At 41.2% G+C, this 23,980-nt stretch overlaps 1 protein-coding gene across 1 annotated transcript; it reads right to left on the reverse strand.

Moving 5' to 3' along the window:
• Positions 1-6,476: 6,476 nt before the first annotated feature.
• Positions 6,477-22,468, reverse strand: kiz (kizuna centrosomal protein; the record flags this gene model as incomplete). Its single annotated transcript, XM_071539325.1, has 9 exons — positions 6,477-6,734; positions 7,500-7,546; positions 15,266-15,335; positions 15,613-15,726; positions 17,105-17,167; positions 17,796-17,952; positions 20,036-20,186; positions 21,452-21,616; positions 22,349-22,468. Coding segments are annotated over 9 exons (991 nt in total), but the record flags the coding sequence as incomplete, so codon positions are not given.
• Between the last annotated feature and the right edge of the window lie 1,512 nt (positions 22,469-23,980).

The following is a 23,980-nucleotide window of genomic DNA, read 5'->3' on the forward strand; positions in this document are numbered from 1 at the left end:
TTTCCATTTTGGTCAAATCAACAAAGTAGCAGTCACGGGAGGCAGAGTCCAGACTTTAACTGCAAAAGGCCAGATCTCACTGTTCTCACTACTGTCTTATGTAAAAATAAAGCTTTTAAGAAGCAATAAATCAGAACTCGTAAAAAACATACTAGCGCAAAAGTAGCAGTTCTTTTTTGCTTAATAATTGAGGTAGAAGTAAAAGCACCAAGTAGTTGTAACTAGTTACTTTCGACCTCTGGCTACTGGGGGAAAAATCACTGAGTTAACAGTACCTCTACTTCAATAAACTATTTCTGTATTCTTTCCACATCTGACTTCAGCCAGTCTGGTATATAGAACAGAGACATATTTGTGTTGTAAACTACAACCCCTTATTCATACAATAAGTTGTGTATTTTTTTTAAGTCTTGGTGGCGATTACATTCTTGGGATAACAACAATACACAGGTCAAACAATACTCATATAGTCATTATCAACACACGAGTCAGGCTGGTACTACTTTGCAATAGTAATTGTTTCACATAATTAATGAATCAGCAGTAAAAGTAATGTTTAACATTGGTAAATATGTTATAATTAAAATCAACATTATTGAATAATATATGGTATTTGCATAATGTGTATATCATTTGTAAACGCTGTAAGCTAACATTGTAACTAATCTTTTATTAAGCGTTTGATGCTTAATAGAGTAAGAGAGTGGGGAGTAGCTGCAGATGTATTGCTGAAATTGGATAGATGCAGAAGTACAGCATGAAACATTCATATAAATAGCGGCGAGAGGACACAGCACACATGCCTTGGAGATACAGATTGATTAAGCTTTGCACACTGCCTTAATTGCTTTTGTTTCAGCATTCAAGGACAAAAACACTAATCCTAGCCAAAGTAAACATTTTACAAACAACTCTGTTGATCAGTAAAAAAAAGATTGTTTAACTTTATATAATGGTGCCTGATGTCTTTGAAAAGGTCCAAGCTTGTATAATCAAAAGCACAGCCTTTTGTCTCTTTAACACACATACCCAAAGAAGCTGCCGAAGAGGCCACATCAGAATGAATGAATATTTAATTGAGGCCTATTGAGGCAGAGGATCAAAATGACCTTGCTTTAAATCATTATTCTCTGATAAAAATAAAAGTGGGGTAGGGGAGAATGGAAGGCGCGCACTCGAGAGCCTCGGTTTGTCCAGCAAGCTGGAATACATTACACAAACATCCAGTATTCAAATATCAGACCAAAACCATATCATTGTTGATGAGTGTGTTTAACTTTGCCACTTGCTTTCATCTGTCTTCTCCCACTTACTGACAATACTAAATTCTTCTGAGAACAAAAGACCGAAATGCATAGTACTCATTCTAAAACCAGACAACCCACCGAGGGAGAAACAACTGACAGGCTTTCAACAAGAAACCATTGTTCCAAAATTGTGAGCGAAATCAGTGTACTGCAACCTGATATTTATGCATGGTACATGTCAAATCTACTGTTATGGTGGAGATGAATCTACTATTTTCCTGCCCAAATACACTTTAGTAGTATTGTATTAGTAGTAGTAGCGTTTTTCCTGTAGAATTCCAGTTTAGACATATGCATGAGTCTCAACTGCAAGACACCAATCACAGGACATAGTGTCCAAATTACCCCTTCCTATTGAAAGACGTTTTAACAAAAAGCGGGTCAATTCTGGACTGTGAGAGAGCAAGACCCTCCTCTAAACCTCCCAGACACTCCTGGCAGCCAACGGTGAAACAAAAAAAAATGGCTGAATTGTTAGGGATTGGATATGAATGGATTTAAACTCAGCTACCATACCACTTTGAAAGGGAGAGGCTCTCTGGAAAGCTGACATAATGCAAACATGAAGAAACAAGTAGCATTGTTTGCCAGTTTACTTTCTAAAGCCAAACACGATAGCACATTTGTGTTATTTTCTGTATTCTGTAATATTCTGTATTCTGTCTTTATCCATGAAGCCAAACTGTAGCAAGTATCTATTATTTGTATACTAATTGATGTCCAAGGTTCCAATGTTAAGGGCAATTACCAGGAGAGATGCTGTTTGATTTCATTACATCAAAAACAAAAATCAAGACCAAAAATGATAAATGTATACAGTATTTCCCAGACCCACTGTGCCTTAACACTTGTGCGGGGCATGAAAGGCTCTTTGAGTTCAAGGCAGGCAGCAGTTCCCAAAAATAATAAGCAAAAATATTTGGTGTCGCATGGGCAAACTGGGCATTACATTCCAAACACTAACCTTCTAGTGAAGACGTGAAGACTGGCAACAAAGAAAGCAAGCTCAACAGTGCCGTAGTGAACGAGTGACTCAAAGAGCTATTCAACTTCATTGTGAAATCAAAATTTAATTAACTCAAGATTACAGACAATGGTGAATTCTGCAGTTTGTCAGACATTTCAGTCGTAGCAGGGCAGGTTTCCCTGGCTGTCACTGGTTGTGAGCACGTTGGTGTCGTGCCTCTGGTTAGACGCTTGTGGCAGGCAAAGCTATTTCTTATTTTAGAGCTCATTGATACTGTAGACGTGACTGTACGGAGCTGACATTTTTGGTTTGAAGTTTGGTGTCTTATAGTCTTCTACAAAACTCTACTCGGCTCCATGTGCAGTTGTTTACAGTCTGACCTGACCATCCGCAAAACTAAAAAACTCTTTAAAAAAATAAATTTATTTTTATACTTTGTAACTTTTCCGTTTTCTTTCAACTCCCCTGTGGAGCCTACACATGGCATTTTTGGAGACATTTTGACAAACCCGGTCTGGACTGCTTGTTAGCAGCAAGAGCTCATTGTTTCAACCGACAGCTGACTCTGGAGCCAATATTCTGTGCAAGTCCAAGTACTACAGGTATGTACGACAAATTATATGTTGGTCCATATATGTATAAGGCCAAATGTATCCCTTAACACTGTTAAAGTGCTACTGGTGTTGCACCCTGGATTTCTGGGCCTATTTTGTTGTTTGAATGTGTTTTTCTTATTTCCAAGGATAACTGGACAAATGCAGATGATGTGATGTCACATGGAGATGTTTCCAGTTCAGCCACAATGGGTTGATGAGTTTGATGGCAGAATTTTTTTCAGCTATCTAAAAAAAAAAATCAATGATAAACATCAGGTTTTGGTGTCAGTCTCTCAAAATTAAAGAGCAAGGGCTTCTTCTTTCTTCACTCACCATTTTGTACCAGTGTTCAGCAGCCATTTCACCAGTTTAAGTGATGAAGTGAGCTGGGCACCTGGGCACCAACTGTGCTGAACCACTACTCTTTCACTCCCATTTCCTCTCTGTCTGGCACCTCTGAGGTTTGGGATGTGCATGGTTTTACTGTGACTGGCATCTCTAGCATGCGGCCTACTATACCACCCAACATACCTTCAGGTGTCAACCCCAGCCTACTTCATGCTAGCTATGCTGAAGATTTAATTCTAAAGATACTTTAGCTGTAAACTTAACAAAATTGCAGAGTGACAGGCCTTGACCTGGATGTGGGGCACTATGGGAACATAAGAAAGAACTAATGACAGTCAGCATAACATGATATATCCACACAAATTGTTACCAATGGACACTGCGGTTGTCGTGGGTATGTTATTGTTATGCCTACAGTCTGCTGGAGTGCGTTCTTTAACTGCTGTTGAAGGCTAAATGAATTGTCACTCCGAGAGCTTTCTTCTTCAGTACATTAACGTTACATAGCTACACATATTACTTCAACAATGAAAAATCAATGAGGCAAACATACCGCTCAAATTTATTATTGATCCAGTTTTCAAGCCAATGGTGAAGTAATGGTTTCTTGTTCAAGCCCATCCAGCTGCTATTATCCAGTAGATTTGACCAAACGTCTCCATTTTCGACACAGTAAGAAATGCTTTTACAGGAAAGGGAGAGAGAAACATTTTGTAACTCATCGCTTCTTGCAGATGTTCTTTTTGGGCTTCCCTGTGGCAACAATTCAGCTCTTTTTACTGTCATCCCAAAGGGACACGTGCCTGCAATCTTCTCCCCACACTTTGCTTGTGCTTTGTGCCAGTGGGAATAAATAAAATACTAAAATGTTGCTGACATGTTATTACTGTATTCATGGACAACTGAGTCTAGCTTTGTGATTATTGGATATCTTGGTAACACTTGGTACACACTTGTCCCCTACTTACACATTGTTAGTCTGTTATGTTAGCTTTGTCAACTTCCATATAGTTGTCCCTCTCTACTGTCATTAGACTGTAAAACAACAAGAATATGTTTGTAATGCAGGCATACGTAAATAGAGCCTGGTAACACTGCATTAGGAGGAGTTAGCTGTACCTTGAAAGCACTTGGATGACTTTTGTGTGTTAATGGGGAATGAATGAGACACTGACTTTGTGGACTCTCTTCACACTTTATGTATCCTTATCTTCAAAAACGAAACCTTGGCACCACTACAGTGTCCACATGCATTGTTAATACAGCAGCTCCAAGCTGAGTGATACAATAAATATTAGATCTGTTAAATGGGAAAACTGCTCACTTTCACATTCTCATGGCCTAGGACTACCATTCAAGTTGTGGGTCTTGGAAAGTTCAGTCAAAATTTAGGAACCGGACTGAACCCAAAACAAGAAACCAAAGAAAGAGACTCAAATTTCTCAAGCCATACCACTGAACAACACAGAACTGTTCCTCTGTCGATGAATGTGAGACTGGACACTGATTATGTGAACTTTTACAATCAAGTTATATATTGGTTATGTTATCAGTTCTGAATATATACCCTGATCCCAAGAAAATTCTCCTTGCTTATGTCACAAGAACGTTTTCCATCTTTTGCAAATAACTTTTGATAGAGCCGCTCATCAGTGTGACATTACAGAGACTGTTGACTAATACGGACTGAATCATCCAAAGGTGGGGCATAGCATTTTAAAGCTTTAGGCCCAGAGATTGACACATTGTTTAAAACTGAAATAGTAATAAGTAATTAAGTAATTAATTAAAACTAATTTGGATTTGAGATCATCAAGTTATTTCTAAGCATAGAAGATGCTTCTTTGTATTGCAATCAAAAATAATCTTGTAGCACTCTCACTACTAAATGTTTGTTTTTTTTAGTCTCTGACAGTATTCTAGGGACACAATCTACGTCTGGAGACCCATTATTTATGCAGTCAACAGATTTTTTTTGAGTGGATTTCCTTCACAAACTACACAGTGCTGCTGTAAATGCAGTGCTTTGTCTAATGTCAAGCTGAAACTGATCCATAGATCCAGTAGTCACAGAGCTGATACTGTAATTGAGTCCGTCACTATGTGGATGACACCACCCCTTAACTACAAGATAAAACCTTGCATCTCCTCACATGCCAGTCTGACAATAACACGCTGTAAAAAAAAAAAAAAAAAGAAGAGAATGGATTGAATATCATCATTATCTCTCTGGTGTGGAATCAGAAAAGTTCTTCTAAAAATGTTATTGTGTTGTTACACATTAGTACGATATAACTCCACTTCCACCATGAGCTATCTGTCGCACACAAGTATCTGTTGACATGCTCCTTAACATGGACATTATGTTAGGGAGCCTTTTAGCAAACTCCAAATTATTCTGCCACAGTCCCTTTTCCGTGGTGGGTCAGGGCTGGCTGAAGCCATTACTGGTAATGAGTGTGGAGTCCTACTTTAAAAGGTTCAGGCATGTAAAGTCACCTAAAGCTGACTAATGGAATCCTACTGACACTGAATGCCAGGGGCTTTTACCACATAACAGCATGGCACAGCTTTGGAAATTTATGCTACAGGCATAATGAACTATAAATGTAAACTTTAGAATGTAGCCTCCCACACAGTAGGTTTGCGTTATTAATAGATACAGAATGTACAATGTGGTTAAAAAAAAAAGGCTAATTTGCAATAGGCTCCATCATGTAGTTACAGCAACAACGCCACTACCCTTGACTCCAAAGCACTTTCACTCTATTTTATATATGTCTTCTATGTCCTTTTCCTCTTTCTCAGCAGCTTCATGTCTGCATATCTAGCAGGAACACGATTTTTAAAAAAGCAGTTAAAAAAAATCCATGCTGAGCATTTGCTGGAGGTTCTAAATATTCAGAGTTTGTTAACACAGCAACACTTCGTGTCCTGGGAGATGGGCCTCTTCAGCGGGTTCACAGGTCGCGCAGCAGCATCCAGAGTGGCCATTGTGCTTTGTCGTTTCACAGGTGACTCACATCACTACACTCGAGCATGCTGGAGGTAGAGCACTTGGAGATGCTTGCGGCATTCAAAATGCATGATTTCCAGCCTAGTGCAAACAAATCGCTTTAAAAGATCTGTTTAATCTATTTCGAGCTGTTATTATGAGCTGCAAGAGTTGTTCAGATAAAGAGACTGAAGCAGGGTTAACATCAGAGCGTTGGACAACTCTTCACATACTTTACCCAGCGTGAGAGCTATCAACTTTATTATTTGTTTTTACGATACAGTGTGCATATGATTTACAATGTAGACCCAGCATTTACTAAAATAATGGTCAAGGGGTAAATTACCGTGAGCCAAACTGTCTGAAACTTTGCTGTGATATAATGCGCCATATTAAAGCAATATCTCCCGGGTAATGTCAGTCATAGAAGTCATCAAAGTCGTCATTGTTTGTGTTGAAAGGTTGAGGACGCAAGGCTGCTTCAATCTCTGAGTCGCTGTCATCTGATTCCCCCCAGAAAGCTATATAAAGAGTGCAGAAAAAAACAAAGGGGTTGTTATTTTAAAAATATTTTTTTTAATCTACCTTAGTATCTACTCAATGTATGCTAAAATGCAAGAAGTACTTTGCAGACTTATTTCCTTTCCATGTTTAAAAAAAAAAAGTGCAGATCTCCATATTTTTTATTGTTTATCCAGTCAGTGTGCCTTGACTCTCGTTACAAGTATTCCAAGGGTTAAAAGCACTGAAGCGAAACATCATCTTGGCCTTGATTGCACAATGAAAGTCTCAACACCCTACCTGTTGTACAGTCTGATCTGTGTTAAATCAATGTGTCTCTTCGCCTGGCTGTACACCATTATAACTGACAAAGCTCTTTCAGGGTGAAGTTCAGCGCAATTTATCAGTAACCCTTAGTTTCCTAAGGCTGTTGCTCATGGTTCATTTAGAAATATTAATGACAGAACCACAGCAGGTTCCCCAAATTTAGATTATTTTAGTAATGTATTAGAAGATTAGATAGAGCTTGCTGGCACCATAAATCTATTTAAGCATTTAGGAACCTGGATTTGGCTTCAAGGCCATTTTTAATTTACACTTAACCTCAAAAAGCATAGCTGTAGTTACACAGGAATATAATCAAATGGCTCATATTGAAGCTTAAATTTACAATGATTTTATAAATATTTCCACATGAACCTCATTATGGTAATCTGTTCGATGTAAGTAACCTTTTCTGACACATTGTCTTTACAAGCAATTGAAATTACCTTCTCTAGACTCACCTTTTGACTGTACAGCAGAACGAGGCTTTGAGTTTGTCTTCTCTTTCCTAGAAACATAAAAACCGTTAGAAGCATATTTAAGTTATTACCTTAGGCTGTCTTTGATAAAGAAGCAATATTTCTAGCAACTTATAGCTAAAAGGTGGAAAATGATTTTCATCTCAGGCATAAAACATAGACTGTATGTAAAATAAAACATGAATTTAGAAATCATTTAACAGAACCATTTTATCTAATGTAAACAAACATAACTACTGCAAGCGGAGTAAATGCAGGTCAGTGAAATGGGGAGCACAGCTGAGAGAACAGACAGATATAAAACCATAACAGAAACATGTACTACCAGTCTACCAAGCACAAATGCTACACATCTTATTATGACTGTTATAACCAAAATGTGTTTGTGACAAACGCGTTGTGAGGACACCTATTTCACTGCGGAGAGGGAGATTTTCTGGCTAAGCTCAGACAGAGCAGCAAAGGGAACTTCCTTGACTCCTGTTCTAATCGTGCTGAAGGACTTCCACAAGGCCCTCTTTATTCAGAAGTGGTCCAAAGACAGGGTTGCCAGGTTCCCATAGCTTTGGTGATATCGCTATGTAAATGTGTGACCCCCGAAAAGGCTTTGATCTACCTCAATGCATATGCAATAAGGCCCCCCGTTCCACTTTTAAAGGCCTCCTCTTTAATTTACATCATCACAGGGCCTATTCAAAGCCCCACAATATATCCTCATCATCTCCCAGGTTAGCATACATATCCATATGGCTCAGTTGTTTGGACTTTATATATCGGAGCTGTGTTGACGCTTTTCTTGAAATGGGGAGGGGGGGGGAAGATGCTGAGTTTTAAGCAGATGAGCTCCAGTATAAACAATCATGTGTTGTGTTCCTCCATCTGCATCAATTCAAACCCATGACCTCTTTGATTGTCATCCTCTCAATCACCCTCATCTCTCTCTCTCTCGGCCAAGTCTTGGCACATGTGACTGTATACTGAGTATAAGGACCAAATTACCCTGGCTACGTTCCAATTGCTATCTTCCAAACTATATATTGCTGCTTTTGCACCACTCAAGACAGAATGAAAGGATGCAACTCCCATTCTTAACTGTGAGCAGATTGCTTTGTGATATAAGCATTATGCCATATAGCCAGGATAATCATTACAGGGTAACCTTAAATTCACACGGCAATAGGACATCCTACAGGATATATGGATGATCCTTGCATCTGTTCAGACAGTATACTGAACTTCTAAGGACCTTTGGCATTTAAAAAGCTGGTAAATCAAAACGGAGGCAGTCTAAGAAAAGCAACGGCAGAAAAATGGAAATAAGGGGACGAGGAGGCAAGTACACAATCACAAATAACCAGCCTGTCTGCTTGCAGTTGAAAGGGCACTGCATAGGAGGGTGTTGTGTTCTGTTGAAATACAGGATTTTGTTTGCCATTCTGTATATGGTCTTTATGAGACATCACATTTCAAAGACAAGGCAATTCATCCTACCTTTAACAACATGTGTTTTTATTATATGTATATTCATATCTACACACCTGTTGCTAAATAGTAGGTAGTGGATATAGGAAATATTTTTTGTTATTTTTCCATCTGGGCTGTTTTGAGTCCAAACTTATGGTAGGCACTATTTTTGTTAACTTTTGGCCTGCAACTCAAAAGTCTTCACTTTGTACAATATTTAAGTATTGGGCATACTAAAGAAATATATAAAATTATGTAGATGAATAATAGTTACATGGCTAAGTACTAATTTGCAGAGATACATTCAAGTTATCTACTTCAATATACGCTTAATCTTTAGCATTATTTTTTTTACACAGTGATCCTTGGTAGCATGGTGAGCTTCAAAATAAAAATCTTTGGTAAGCTAAGAAATGAGAAGAATAGGTTTTGTCTCTCAAAGCTACTGTGCAAAAGTCATAGTACTGTGGAATGACAGCTTTGGGGGCAGGCTAGGGGTGAAGTAGCAAGGAGAAGGATATCTGCATATCTACACTAGAAAATATTTCTGCCTCCTATCTACAGTCAGCTTTTTAAAATGAATAACAGATAAAGTACAGAAGTGGCTGAAGCACAACTAAACCATGGGGACTAGTGCATCCATTCACAACTGTTAGGCAACATATCTCTAACAGGCCCTGCAAAAATACAGAAATAATCCATACGATTACTTCCTCTCCTCTGCCACAGTAATAGCTGTTGCAGGGAGTAAATTGGGCTTTTCTTTTCTCGAACTTCCCCCCGGGATGGGAATGGTCTATCAGCTGTTCCACTTCAGCTAGGGACGGGACTGATTTCAAGACAGGGCTATTACCATAGAGAGCCCAGTCTGGATCTGACCCCACCGATCTAATATTCCGTTTCCATAAACATTTATGCCAGTTCATCTTCTGGTGAGTTTGCCTTAATTGAGGCAATGATCTGAATATGTAAGACTGGGCTGGCCACTGTTTTGCAGGCTCTGGTAGACAGAGGTGAATGTAATGTGTAAAATGATGCAAATTACAGCTATTGTAATGCCCCCTTTTACAATGTCTCTCTCATTCTCTCTCTCTGGTCTTTGCAATTGTGTCATATTGTTGTTTATCTTATGTTTAAACAGTTGCCTGTAAAATTGTACACGTTTTATACATATTACACAGTCAGAGCTTGATGGGAAATACTGATATTTTTCCTCGTATTAGTGTATTTCCTTAATTGCACTTCGACCTTAAATTGTCCATACGCCATTCACATTATATTGCTTTGCTGTTATGACTTGAGGCAAAGCCCATGAAATTTATATATATACATTCAAAGGTTACGTAATGCTTACATCACAGGTTGTAAAAATCCAAGAATGGTGTCTAAGTGTGCAGTATTTAGCTGATATACAATGTGCAAAAACAAATAAAATTAATAATATGAATGACGATCACTTATGGTTATCAATTCCAATGTAAACCATACTGTTTTCGCAGTGTGTGCATTGATTCAAATGGCATTTAAGTGTGACTCTGTTGTGAGTATGTGACTAACTGAAAATAACTAAAAGGAAATAAAGTGTTTTTTGCAATAAAAGGGACATGGCTTAGATTGCAGTGATAGATTATATGCATTATCTATTGATGAGGAAGTCTTACAGCAGGTAAAATGATGGAGTTTCAGACCAAATGAGACTGAATGAGCCACACAAGGTAACGTGACTGATTACACATCTCAGGCAAACTGCATGCACAGAACAACAGACTAGGAAGGTCGGGAGTAGTGGAGAATTGGCTTGTTGTTTTGTTTGCCCATGTGAGCAGTGTCCTGATTGTGCTTTGTTGTATCACTTGTGGTGTCTCAGCAGCAATAATAATGGAATAAATAAACAACAACAACAACTACTACTACCCTCATAAATTTGAATGTGGGCAACTGTACTCAGTTAACTGTATTAACTGAAATCAATGAAGAAATGTTGAGTTGATACCAATAGCAATTTCTTCTCATCCCACAGTCAAAAGAGAGCAGAACTCTATGCATAAAAACATCATACAAGGCTGATCTTACAGCTGGTTTTACTCTATTTCTGTGTTTTGCTCTATTTCTATGTCTCTGTCTATTTCATAAGAAAAAATATCTAATAGTACATACACTGCCAAAAACATGTTCAAACAACATAACACACTCAAACTGCAATTCTTAACAAGTGCATGGAAGACTACCTTTCTATCTGATCTTATAGGACCATGCATTTTGCTTATCATTAGTCACATTTTAGAGACTGAGAATTCTGTCTGTGGAAATAATGCTTACCCAGCATTAAATATTGGCTTGTGCAAACTGATAGGCATAGAACTGCTTTTATTTACCCTGGCTTTTTTAAGCTCCTGCCACCCACACACGAATGCTAATAGCACAATAGCACTCTTGCGCAGCAGCGCTTGGCTAAAGGTAAAGGGAGACCCATCACCTCATCATTCCCATCAACTCCTACTCCCATCCCAGCTATGACCCCACAGAAACATTGTTTAGGCTCCGTTTAGATGTTCTCTAACAGGCCTGAATGGTACCAGGATGTAGCCCTCAGTGGGGGCCAACAGTGAGAGGCAACTGTGAGTGCACTGTGAGTGGGCACTCTCTAACGTGTGAGTGCTCTCTGCTGGCAATGACTGAGTACTGCAGCTTAGAGAGAGAGGCATTTTGCCAATGATTTCAACACAGGCACTCTCCTCCTGACTGGTGGCAGTCTAGTGGAGACAGCCAGTGCAGAGGATGGCTGCAGGATGGATCATTCACCTAATGCCGCACTATTTGACTAACATAATCTACACTAGGATAACCTAACATTTGCTGGCTCGTGAAAATCACACACACATATATGCATATACATAACACAAACAATACATTATAAAAAAATACAATTATTTTGGGGAAAGTGGAATTTTTTCATGGTTTTGTCTGATGATTTTTTAGACCTGTTAAGAAAAAAGTTGCATTTAATAATAAGACAAAAAATTTGATTTTTATTATAGGGCAATTAAAGATCTCTCGTGATTTATTTTGATGTAGACAGCTGAAGTGAAAATGAGATAGCCAGTGCAGGACAGTGACCTCCTCTGGCTGGAGCCTCTAAATGCTGTCTTCATCTGTAGAGTCAATCTTTTGTTTACTCTGGTTTAGCCTAGTTTTAATCTCCTTCTGTAGTCTGAATTGGAGATTATCAGATGCCATTTTTAAAAATATAAGGGAAAAAAAGATACAAAAAATATATGTGGCAGGTTTGTTTTGGACAGGATATATTCTTCAGACCAAAACAACCATGTGCAGGAGGACATATGTAATGTTCCTGTACCCCTGACCATACAAAAACTGTGGCTTTGTCTCCTACTCTACTAATTATTAGATTGCCTGTTTGCCATGTTTACATGTGCTTCCCTACACTCACTGCTGCATTTTGGACCAGTAACACTCCCTCTTTCACAGCCTCTTTGTCTGTTACTGTCTCTCTGTCTCCCTCTACCTCCCGCGCTCTCTCTCTGCGTCCCCTTCCCTCCCTTCCTTTCTCCCAGCTCATGTCCCCCTCACCCCTCCATCCCTCCTCCCAGTGAGCTGTCAGAGATGCCACACACATCGCCTCCTCCGAGACAGAGAGAGAAAGAGAGAGAGAGAGAGAAAGAGAGAGAGAGGGAGAGAGAGAGAGAGAGAGAGAGAGAGAGAGAGAGAGAGAGCTTCTGATTATGACACTTTGAGTGATTTGAGGGCGAATGCCTGAGCACATCCTGTTGTCCAAGGCAGAGCTGTAAACCACTAATTGTTGAGTCAAGGTTTTGTCAAGCAGGGACTAGGCACAACAATCATCACACCGGCTGATGACTGGAGGGTTCTGTTTTGTGTGTTTGTCTGTGCACATGTGTTCAAGCATTTTGTCAAGATCAAAAACAGGAGCAAAATAAGAGGTATAAAAAAACAAAATAAAACAAGAAAGGAGTGGCATCTGAAATGCCTACAGTAGAAAGGAGCACAATGATTCTTTGCACGAGAGGAAGCAGTGGCATGCACTCGCGTACAAAGGGGAACAAGTGGTCTTTACATGGAGTGCAGCTGCTTATTAAGACTCACTCCTTCGTGCATTATTCCTTTCATCCCCACTCAACCACAAAGTGATTTTGCTTTGCCACTCACAAAGACAGCAAAAGATTTCTAATGGACAAATCCTTAATAAATGTTGCAGATCAGTCGCTTCCCCGCGAGTTATAATACAATAAACGGCACATTCTATGAAAGTATCTGACTGAAAAACGCTGTGTGGGAGAGAGCAAGTAAGAGAGAGAGAGAGAGAAAAAAGAATATGAAAGACCTCAATTCTCTCCAACGCCATAATAGTGAAATGAGCACATATAAATGTGTTAAGAGTATCTCTTTGCATCTTGTATAGACTGCATGTATTTAATCTGTAAAGCTTATTAAGGCCCTAGTCATTGCTATGCAAAGTAGCACCCAGTGCTTTTCTCTCGCTTTTCAGCCGAGTGCAGTGTTTGGCCAATAGGACTGGCCCCCCGCCTCTCATTCTGCATTCATAACATGCAACATTTGCACAATGTATCTCTCAAAGGCCCCTGAATAGAGGGCCTTAATACTCATGTAAACAACTGCAAACCAATTACTTAATGAATCAGGCCCACACATAATGAGGAGCCACACAAAGGGCTATAAATGCATTTTTTGCACCAAAGCCTCTGCTTTAAACTACAATCCCTCGGCTGTAGTCTAGGCTTAACTGGCAAATCATAATTATTGTCTAAGACAACAGAGAGGAAGCCATTTTTGTATTTTGAGTCCAGCTCCATCCTCCTTTTGATGTCACTCATCAGCTCACTGACAAAATAAAGCAAATAATTAACAAGTAGGATGGAGAGGGGGAGAGGAAAATACAGGAAGAGAGGATCAGTCAGAGAGAGAGGAAGAGGGGCGAAGAGATGGAGAAAGGGCAAGAGAGTGAGAGAGAGTGAGACAGAAAGAAAAAGGAGAGAAGCGGGGCGAGAGCATGCTGCAGTGTTATGCTTCCGCTCAAGTGCAGGGCTTCCAGACCACTTGTGGAAGCAATAAAGCGCAAGAAGTGACTGTGGTAAGTGGAATGCTTAAATGTAAGCGTCCAGGAGAAGCAGAAAAAAAGACAGGGGGAAAATCACTGTAAGACCAAAGAGAGGGTTGATGGTGACTAGCAGCTCTTGGCACAGCTTCCTTCCTACCCCTAGTAAGATTAGAGTGTCAGGCATGCATAACTACCCATTAGTCCCATTTTACTTATGTACACAAATGGTGTCTCATCACTCGCACTCGTGTCATTCTCCGTTTCTTCTTCTTCTTCTAGTTTTTTGTTCTCTGGGTTTGTTTTATCACATAAACTGCGGCCTTCCCATGCGCATTAATGACGGGGAGACAGGCACCATCTGAGAGGGTCTGGGCCCGAAATTGGCTCATGTTTATTAAAGAGGGTGGTCATTGGGGCTGGCAGTGGCAGACATCAGCAGCTATGAGGACCACAATAGAGCCAGCCCATTAGGCCCTTCCCTGGGCTAATAGGCAGACTGGGAGAGCCTGCTGGCCAGTCCAGGGAGATACAGACTTCAGGCCCTTGTGTCAGCGTGGTGCCCAGTAATCACATGAAATCAGAGACGATTTTTCCTCATAACGTTTACCCAGCCATTACTGAAGCCCAAATGGGCTCGCGGTGAAGAGGTGCTCTGAGGACCCGACGTGCAATTGCAGATTTGATGAAGTCGTGTTGATATTCAAATGTAAGCTCGATGGCGTTGGCCTCCACCAAGCTATTTATCGTTAGATGTTCTTTTCCAACCCACTTAGGACTCTGATTTGAGCAGTCTAAATGTGTTTCAAGGGTGAAAAATAAAAGGACATTTGTCCTTGTCAACACTTGAGTCCCCTTCTTTCAAAACAGTTGTCCCTGATTCTCTTCTTGACATTATCTGTTTGCACTCTGACAACAAGCCTCAAGACAGTGAGATTAGAACTCCAATCCATCATTGCTGTTAGCTGTTTTGCTTTTGATTTCTAAAACCTGGTTGAACCCTGTAAATAGTGAGGGAGAGGGGCTTTGGGGGCCTTTTGTCTTTGTGAGCGAGTTAATGGGTGGCGCCCCCTTGATCTTATGGAAATGAACAGGGAATTATGAGAGCGGCCATGCAAATGTACATCAACCACTTTGGTGTCTGGTGGCCCATTTCCTGTGGCCCGTTGAATAATAACAATGTTCTTACCGAGGGTAAGGGTCTTGATGTGAGGAGCGCTTGGCCCTCCCCAGGTCCTCTTCATGGCCATCATTTATTCCTTAAAAGAGCAAACAGGGCCAGATAAAACCATTTGATTTGGGCATCTAATCACAAGCTAACCTAAGATGCATATTAATATGGAAACCTATGGCGCAAGGCTGAGAGCACTGGCCTTTGACTGTTGTTCAGAGAATCTACACACATGGGAAATGTGGTCTTTGTATAGTGTCTTTATGGGATGTGAGAACATATGGCCAGTGTTGACCAATGGTTAGGCTCCAGTGGCTAGCTACTTGTCTGGCAGGGTGGAGCGGTGGTGGGACCTCTTCTCTTACCTGACAGACCGTTCTCCTCCTCCTCCTCCTCCTCCTCCTCCTCCTCCTCCTCTCCAGAACTCTGCAGCCTCTCCTGCATGGCAGACTGTTTAAGCAGCTGATATGCTTTTGTCTCTATTCAAGGACACACATACACACACATGGACGCACACACAGGAACACGCAGAAAGACACACACACACACAATGTCACTGTCAAATATTTGCTTAAAACCCAGGTTTCCAACTTTCAGAGGTTTCTCTGTTTGATGAGACAACACGCTTCAGTGGCTGAGTCTTTTGGTCTCAGTGCTGAACGGAGTGGGTGAAAACACTGTGCCCGATCAGCTAAGCTGTTGATTCAAGCCTAGCGTATACATCTGCAGTTTCCATGAGACGGCAATCACCCTCTCACATTATCTCGGCATCCCCTACCAGGAAGGCAATGATTGATTTTCTGTTTTAAAAACACTCATAATGACTTTCCCGCACACTAGAGTAGGTATCATATTTGATAGGAGCACACAGACTGCACTGGCAAAATCAACAGAGCAGATGTACATAATAAATGGCCAGTTGCCTCAAGATGATGCTGCTGTTACAACAACACACCACTGCAAATCAAAGCACAGAGCAATTTGATCTTCTTGTATGACTCTTAAGTGTCCTAACATTTTCAACTTGGGTTCAAAATGAAAATACCACGTTTAATCATTTTCTGAAAACTATGACATTTACATGGCAATTTCAAGCATCCATCCACCCACGGCACTTTATGAAGTCATCGCTTTTACATGAAGTCTAAAAAAGCCCATACTACACTAGGTCTGCAGACATGCATGTCTTTATCAGTTCCAAGGTCATGGTATTTGATTGTGAGATAGATGTCTCTCGCTATAGCAAAAGCCTTCCCTAGCAAAATCTTTAGTCATGTTTTATATGGAACTCTACTGGTTACGGCTCTTTTTCCCCTCTTTTGATTAGGTGTAGCGAAACTGGACTCATTTTGCTGGCTGTGCACCTTGGGGATGCACACACATGAAAAGCCCAGTAGGAAATCTGATAGCCAAGTGTAATATAGCATTGCTTTACATTTCAGAGGTTCAGCTGAGGGATGGGCACACCAAGCGCTTCCAGGATGCCTTCACATCTAGTCTTTTTCAAGTCCGGCCTTGCCAGAGCATTGTTTAGAAGATAATGAGAACCGATGACAGATCTCTTGCGCTTCGCACCCTGGCGTCCTGACAATTAAAGCAGCCGCATTATGCCGGGCCAGCGAATTATCAGTTTTGCCAGAATGCCTCGGACCGGGCTTAAAACGCGGCCAGTGTTTTCGCGGCGATAATTAGAGAGAACTAGCACAGCTCTTCAGGTGGGACTTTGACCCTGGATTCACCTTGATCATCCTGCCTCAGCCATTGCGTAAAAGAGCCCATTATTCACTGCAGTGGGAAGAAAACAAACCACAACATAAGGACAGTGTGAATGCCGGGGCACCGGCGCTGCCTTTTTACCTCTAATAGGAATACTTTCCACAGGGCTTTCGTCCTGGCTGTCCTCTTCAGTACTTTGTAGTTCTGTAAGAAAGGGAAGCCCATAGTGAGAAGCAGAGGCAGGGAGGAAGGGAGGCTAGGGATAGAAATAGGACTGGGGGGGGCTTTCTTTAGCTCTGAATAGAGGGCCCTATGAAGACTAGGGCTGTGAGGGATTCATAAGAAAGGTCTATGGTGAAATTGATTTCTTTCATAAAAGGGAAGTTTTATTTCTCTGCAGAGGTGGTTCTCAAAAAATGGCAGTAGTCTGTATTTGTTCCTATTCTTCCTCTCTCCATATTACAGTGCAGTGACAGACTTTTCTCAGTTTGGAATGTTGTGGAAGCTTGTAGCAATCTACTGACAACTGTAACAACCCTAACCGTAACCACAACGAGACAATAGATGTGTCAATGTGTCACTTCTATCACTACATGTAGCCTTATGTTCTCATTTTATAGGAATGTCTAAACTTACACATACTTGCTGAAGGGAAAGTTTTTGAATACTTAAAAATACAACCATTACTTTGTAAGCAATAACCAAAACCCAGCATTCAAATTGAAATAATTCAAGTTTAATAAGAATGTTACGTGCCAACTGTACTGCACTTTGAGTTGCTTTGCCTAATAAGCCAGCTAAATGTTTTGTAACAATAATAATCTTCAGTGACCTTGCATCTGTTGTTCTTGTGCTGGCCTGGCAGGCTTCACATCTCCACCGTCAGCCAGGAGAGAGGGAAGGCCGCACGAAGACGAGTCACTCTGCTCCTCTGCTGAGGGGCACTCCTCACTGGACCGGGACAGAAGTGTCCTCAGCAGCACTTTGGCCTGTGAGCAGCACAAATTAAAACCACACTCTAATTGCTCCCATATTGTGAAGGAAGCGTCAAATTGAACTCTCACCGATTAGGCAAGTCATTTACTTTGGCCATGGCTGCTCGCACAGAGGTGCAGCTGTGGCGCACGTTGAAACGCCAAGAGAAAATAACTTCAAATTCTCTCCCGTTTAACTAAAAAAAGATTATTTCTCTCGCACACTTTCGCTCCCGCTCTCCCTCGCTCACTCTCAATCACACTTTTTTTTTTCTCTCCCACTCCTCTCATCCATGAGATTAGAGAAGCGCCTAAAGAATGCAATCACCCTGGCGTTAATGTGCAACACGTTCCAGATATCTCCCCTCTTGGCTGAGAGGATTGAGACAAACTGCTCTCTTCCTCCCTCTCCAGCTCATTTTTATCTCCGGGGAGATGAGGATACACAATTAAGAGGAGCTGTTCCGTGAGATGAGGAGCAGGGAGATGCCACACACCGATTTCCTTTCTCTCCTTTCTCCCTCCCTCCTATCAAACCCTGCCATCATCATCTCTCTTTTGTCATCAAAGACTGCCTCTCAGCCTCAGATGGCCATTTGCAACTTTTAATGAGCACTAATATGAAGGGGATGATCAGGAGGGTTTTGACAACGACAAACTTTAAGTACATTGTGAGTTGTTATCAGCAGGTCACAGTGGAGATTGACAATGTACATGCTTTCATTTTCTGAGAGTGGAGGAGACGCAAAAACACATGCCAATCTGAGCTTGCCACTTGGTATTTGATGCCGTTGCACAATAAAAACTGTCTTGATCCTTGTCCCCGATATCTATCTTTGTTCTTTTTTAGATTTAGTCAAATGTACCATGGGTTGAGGGCTCTCGCAGACCCACTGCATTTTAAATATCAATGAATGCAACTGTTAGCACTTGAATATTCAAAGGGCCTCTTTGAGTGTGTGCATGCGAGCTGCATGCTCCCATTTGTCAGAGTGGCCAGGCTGTGTGGCAAGACGTGAATGGAAATTTCTGTTTGCTCTTGTGTGTGGAGAGTAAGCTGTTGTAGAGAGAGAGTGTGTGTGTGTGAGAGAGAGAGAGATTTTCACTCAGGCTTTTCCTGACGCACTTGGACACGATGATGGAGATGGCAGTACCTCTCTTCCTTTTGTCAGTTCATATTTTGAAGAGGCTCTACAGTCTCCCTCTCTGCCTCTCCCTTGCGTCAGGGACATCGCAGCGATATCTCCACACCACAAGAACCCCCACAAGAAGATTCCTCAGAAGTAAATAAAACAAAAACCTGCAGGTATTTGCCATCATTCTATTAGATAGAATGGTATTGTTTCTGAATGAATTTGTAATATGGCTATACATAGTTTGCAAAGTAGGATGCCAGACAAATGGGGATAAGGTGGACAGGGAATGAGTTACAGTGGGTCTCCTTGCTCTTAGCATTATCTTTGAGCCGTAAGTGGAGCTAAGTGTGAATATTCACTGTAATTTCCTTCCTGGTTTAATTGAGCATGATCTGCACAAGGTCAATGAGTGGGAAATTTCAAAGACTCCTGTCCGTTGTGGAGAAGGTCTAAATGGCTCCCTCATTCATGTGGGCCCAGGCGGCGGCTATACTTTTGGCTAATAACAAATTAAAGGCCAGTGTTTTTCAGAAGAATAAGCCACATGGGATGAAAGCAGTCCAAGCCGAGGCTGTTATTTGCGATTAGCGTGTGGGTCAGGGTTTCCCTTTGGTCTAGGTCAATGTGTGGAGCAATCTGATGAAGAGGCAGCCGGGGCTGGGTTTCAAACACCAGACACAAAGAAGGCACTCAGTACCACCTACAACCCTCTTCAAATATATGCAAAAAAAAACAACAAAAAAAAACCACACAACTGTAGCCATCTTGAGAAAACAGTACTGTAATTTTTGGACTAAAGTGTTAAAAAGAAGCCATTTCCCCCTCCTTTAGTCATAGCAGACCTACATGTGTGTGTCTGTTTTATGTTTGCATGCTTTTGGTAGTGTGTGTTCATGCATGCATGCGTGTGCGCTTCTATTTATGTGTGTGCGCAGAGGCTGTGTGTGTGCTGCCGACGCTACCTGGTGGCTGTAGGCGGCATGGCGCTCCAGCAGCAGCGGCGTGAACAGCTGGACCAGGCGCTCAGTGCTGAGGACGCGCCGCTCCTTGAGCAGAAGGGCGTGCTTGAACCAGCGATCCCACAGCCGAGCGGCGTCAGGGGGGAGGCTGGAGCTGTGGCAGGGAGGCGGGTGGTGGTGGAGGGTGGGGGTGGTGGAGAGAAGGAGAGGCTTTTTCATTGGATATACAGTAGGAGATAAAAAAAAAAAAAAAGATGTAATTGTAATTCCTTACAGAGTGACAGGTTCTTTGATTATCAAGAAAATTGAGGTAGCTGAGAAGTTTTTAATCCTCCATCATGTGAAGAATTAATAACATAGTACATTTGTGTCACCGTGTATGTTTTTTATTATGTAGCATCCACAAAAGGCTGCTTTACTATACCAACTTAACTTACTGTAGTAGACCTAGATCATAAATGAATTCAAGTTAACACTGGACAGACGCAGGCAGCCAATATACTCCTGGTTGAAAACTGGATGAAAGGTCAAACAGCCAATAGGCATCTCCACAGGAAAGAGGGGGTCTAAATGACACCGCTAGATGTGTTTCTTTGGATTGAGTATATGTTAGCGGGAAAGGTCTCAGTGAAATCAATAGAGTAGTGAAGCAGAGCATGGATTTGGTTCAGAGTATAACTACTCATTATCAAAAGGACTGGAAGTCACAGATAGGGCATTTTAATTTGCTCATGACATTCACCCGTGCAGTGTTGCCGCCAAAGGTGACACCAATGATGACCTTTACATTTGTGGACAAAAGAGACTGTATCGAATGGCAGCATGCACAATCTCAGCTACTGTTCTAAGTGTGTGCCCCCCCCTCCCCGTCTGGTCAAACTATCAAAAAAAAAAAAAATGCACAGGCAGGTATCCACTCTTTGTCTGAAAAGTGGAATTCACCTTTAAGTCTGTTCACTTTCTATATGAAAAGAAGAAAGAGGTCTATTGAACTCTGTCACTTTTAGAGCACTGATATTTCTGCTCTGAATTACTCCATTATGGCACATATTTATTATAGGAGCAGCAGGAGTTGGAAATGTCTCCGTCTACACACACACACACACACACACACACACACACACACACAGAGCGCTGATGTCAAAAGATGATAGTAGGCAACACAATACTAAAGAGCACTAAAGCTGTGACACAAGATCAACTTCAGCATCTCAGAACACATTTTTTTCCCCAAAATATGCATTACATCATGCATCATTACATCTCTAAAAATATGATAAATATGGTATGATATAATTATGATTAAAAAAAAAAAAAAAAAACTTCACACAAACAATTAACCCTTAACATACCACTAAGATTCTTTTCATCAAAAGCCTCATCTTTGGTGGTGACTTCACAGAAAACCAGGAGCCTTACCTTATTTCCTTAGGCTCGGTGCTGGACTGGTGAGCACTAACTAGGTCCTGTGGTAGCAGGCAGCCCTTTGCTGTGCTCCATGACAACCTCTGAAGCTCATGAAGGACGACTGCTCCACATGCTTCAAGGTCCTCGTCATTCAAGCCCGCTCCGCTGTTACAAAGGCTGCCCAATATATAGAGAGCAGTCAGCTATCGCCATGGAGCCCTGGGCTCAGCCCGCAGGTCAGAAGTATATGGAGTACAGCCAGCAGCTGCTAACAGTACACACACACACACACACACACACACACACAAGTATAATCAAACACATCAATACACGCGCACAATCACAGCAAGAGTAAACATTATACCAAGGGCCATGGCAGGAGATGGCTGCTCTCTGTCCTACTGGAGGTAGTGTTGGCATCATTTGCAACTTTCATGTTTGCCCAGATGGGGATAAGTATATAATTGGGCTTAGAAAGAGTTAGAAAGTTTCCCTTTGCCAGACATTTATCCATAAATACTTTGTAACGAGAGCTCCAATTATGGTAAATTAATCATGCTATGAAATATAAAAGGCTTATGAAAAATAAGCCCAGTCTAATGAAACACGGCCACTCCATCCTCCATCTCCCCGACTCCCAATTGCCGAGACCAATAATTCAACAGTAAAGGGTGGTTACTATAACAATCCAGTGTGTTTGAAAACCCCTCAGAAATGAAGACGTGTGTGCATTTTGTCAGTGCCGAGTGATGACACTTCATCTAAAGTGAGAGCCCTTGGCGGCAGGATAATACGTTTTGCTCCGGATCTGCAGAAACTGCTCGATGATCATTAAAAAAAAAAAACATACTGTATTTAGACAGGGGAGAGAAGCTAAAAAAGTTTTAAAGAAATATAGAAAGGGTGCACCTGATAATTTTATTGAGTTTTATCCCATCAGTCGAAGAGTCCCAGTAGACATTTGTCTGTTCACCATGGAGTCGTCCTTCGATGCTCTCCAGCAGATGAAAGAGTCCTTCGTGGGAGAGTCTGAAAGAACATAACCCATTAAACTGCTGAAAGGAAATAAAAAAGGAAGAGGTCATTTGATCGATAGTCCCACTATTTGTAAAAAGAGGGTGCCATTTGATCAAAACTTCTGTGATACGTTTTTTCTCCAGGTGATTTCCTTGTGGTACTCAAGGACTGCTGGAGGAATCTGGTCATTAGAGTGTCACTGCCACAGTTCGGGCCTTCAACTATTCAAATAATGTCTATTGACGGTGAAGGAATGGCAGATTGCACAGGCAAGCTCTACATAAAAGCCTGTTGTTCAAGTTGTTCAATATAAAAGCTGATAGAATTAAATTCCGAGTGCAGAAGTACAACGTGAAAAGAAATTCTTTAGATTCAGTTAAATGGCAAAATAAAGTTAATTATAAATACGTAATATGATAGTAAAAAAATCATAGAATGAGAATATTAACAACTATGCAATGCTGAAATAAAACCTCACATTCAATCAAAAGTAAGAAGAGTAAAAAAAGGCTCCAAGAAAAAAAGAGACTCAAGATGATTTCTTTTGGTGGGAGATTTACACTTTAATCTGACCCTGTGTGAGACTGCAAAATGAGAAATGGATGCCTAATGCATGTGGATATTGGGAATCCATCTCTTTCTTGAGCATTAAGCTCTGGGTGGCCCTCATTGAATTCTCCCAGAAACCCCAAGCCGAGAGATCCTGAGCCCCCCTACATAAAAGGGGCCAAAAAGAATTTATGACAATCTGTAATGGGCTCCCGGGTTAGGGGTCAGCAAACAATTGCTCCTTCTCTTTTGCAGGTTGTTTCCTGGTAACATCCTGATTAAGCTGGCAGCTTGAATTATATCCATGACATTCTGTAGTGTGCAATCCATCTGCGCTAAGTCCTCTTCAATGTGGCTGAAGTAGCATAGGCAAAAGCTCTGTCTTTTTTTTTCTTCCCCTATCGTCAGCGTGGGCCTTGAAATAGTCATCATCTTTCTCTTTCCACTTTATTTGTCAATGCTCTTCAAAAAGAGACCTTTAGAGAGGGAGAAAGTGAATTTGTTGTGTGTTGCTGCAGACCTCTCTCTCTCTCTCTGTGTGTATTGTTGCCAGGTTTCATGGCGAGGTCTCCAACCTCACTTTAGATGCTGCTGTTTGTCCGCATGTCGACATCATCAGGAGTGTATTGTTAGCCAGGAGAAAGAGGTCAGCCTCTCTGCACTGATATTGCACTACATGTACAGTACCGTCTCAGGGGTGATTTACCATGCCGAATGGCCTCACCGTTGAGTGATTGGTGTCAGGGGAATCACACCACACTGACACAGGCAGAAAATAAAATGCACAAATGAATGGGAAAATACACTGAGTAATAATAGCACAGGGAGTGCAGGGACTGCAAGAGTAAAACTGGAATATGGGGGAATTTGGAGCTATGTCCAAATGTCCACAGCTAGCACACAAACTATAAAGTACTGCATGTCACTGTGCAATTAGCTAATTAAGACTAGAATTAGATAAAATAAACAAATAAA

This window comes from Centroberyx affinis, unplaced genomic scaffold (assembly GCF_046629955.1).
Source record: "Centroberyx affinis isolate AG114_WGS23_722 - 3 ecotype Tasmania unplaced genomic scaffold, CSIRO-AGI_Caff_v1 ptg003432l_1, whole genome shotgun sequence".
In the NCBI taxonomy this organism is placed as follows: domain Eukaryota; kingdom Metazoa; phylum Chordata; class Actinopteri; order Beryciformes; family Berycidae; genus Centroberyx; species Centroberyx affinis.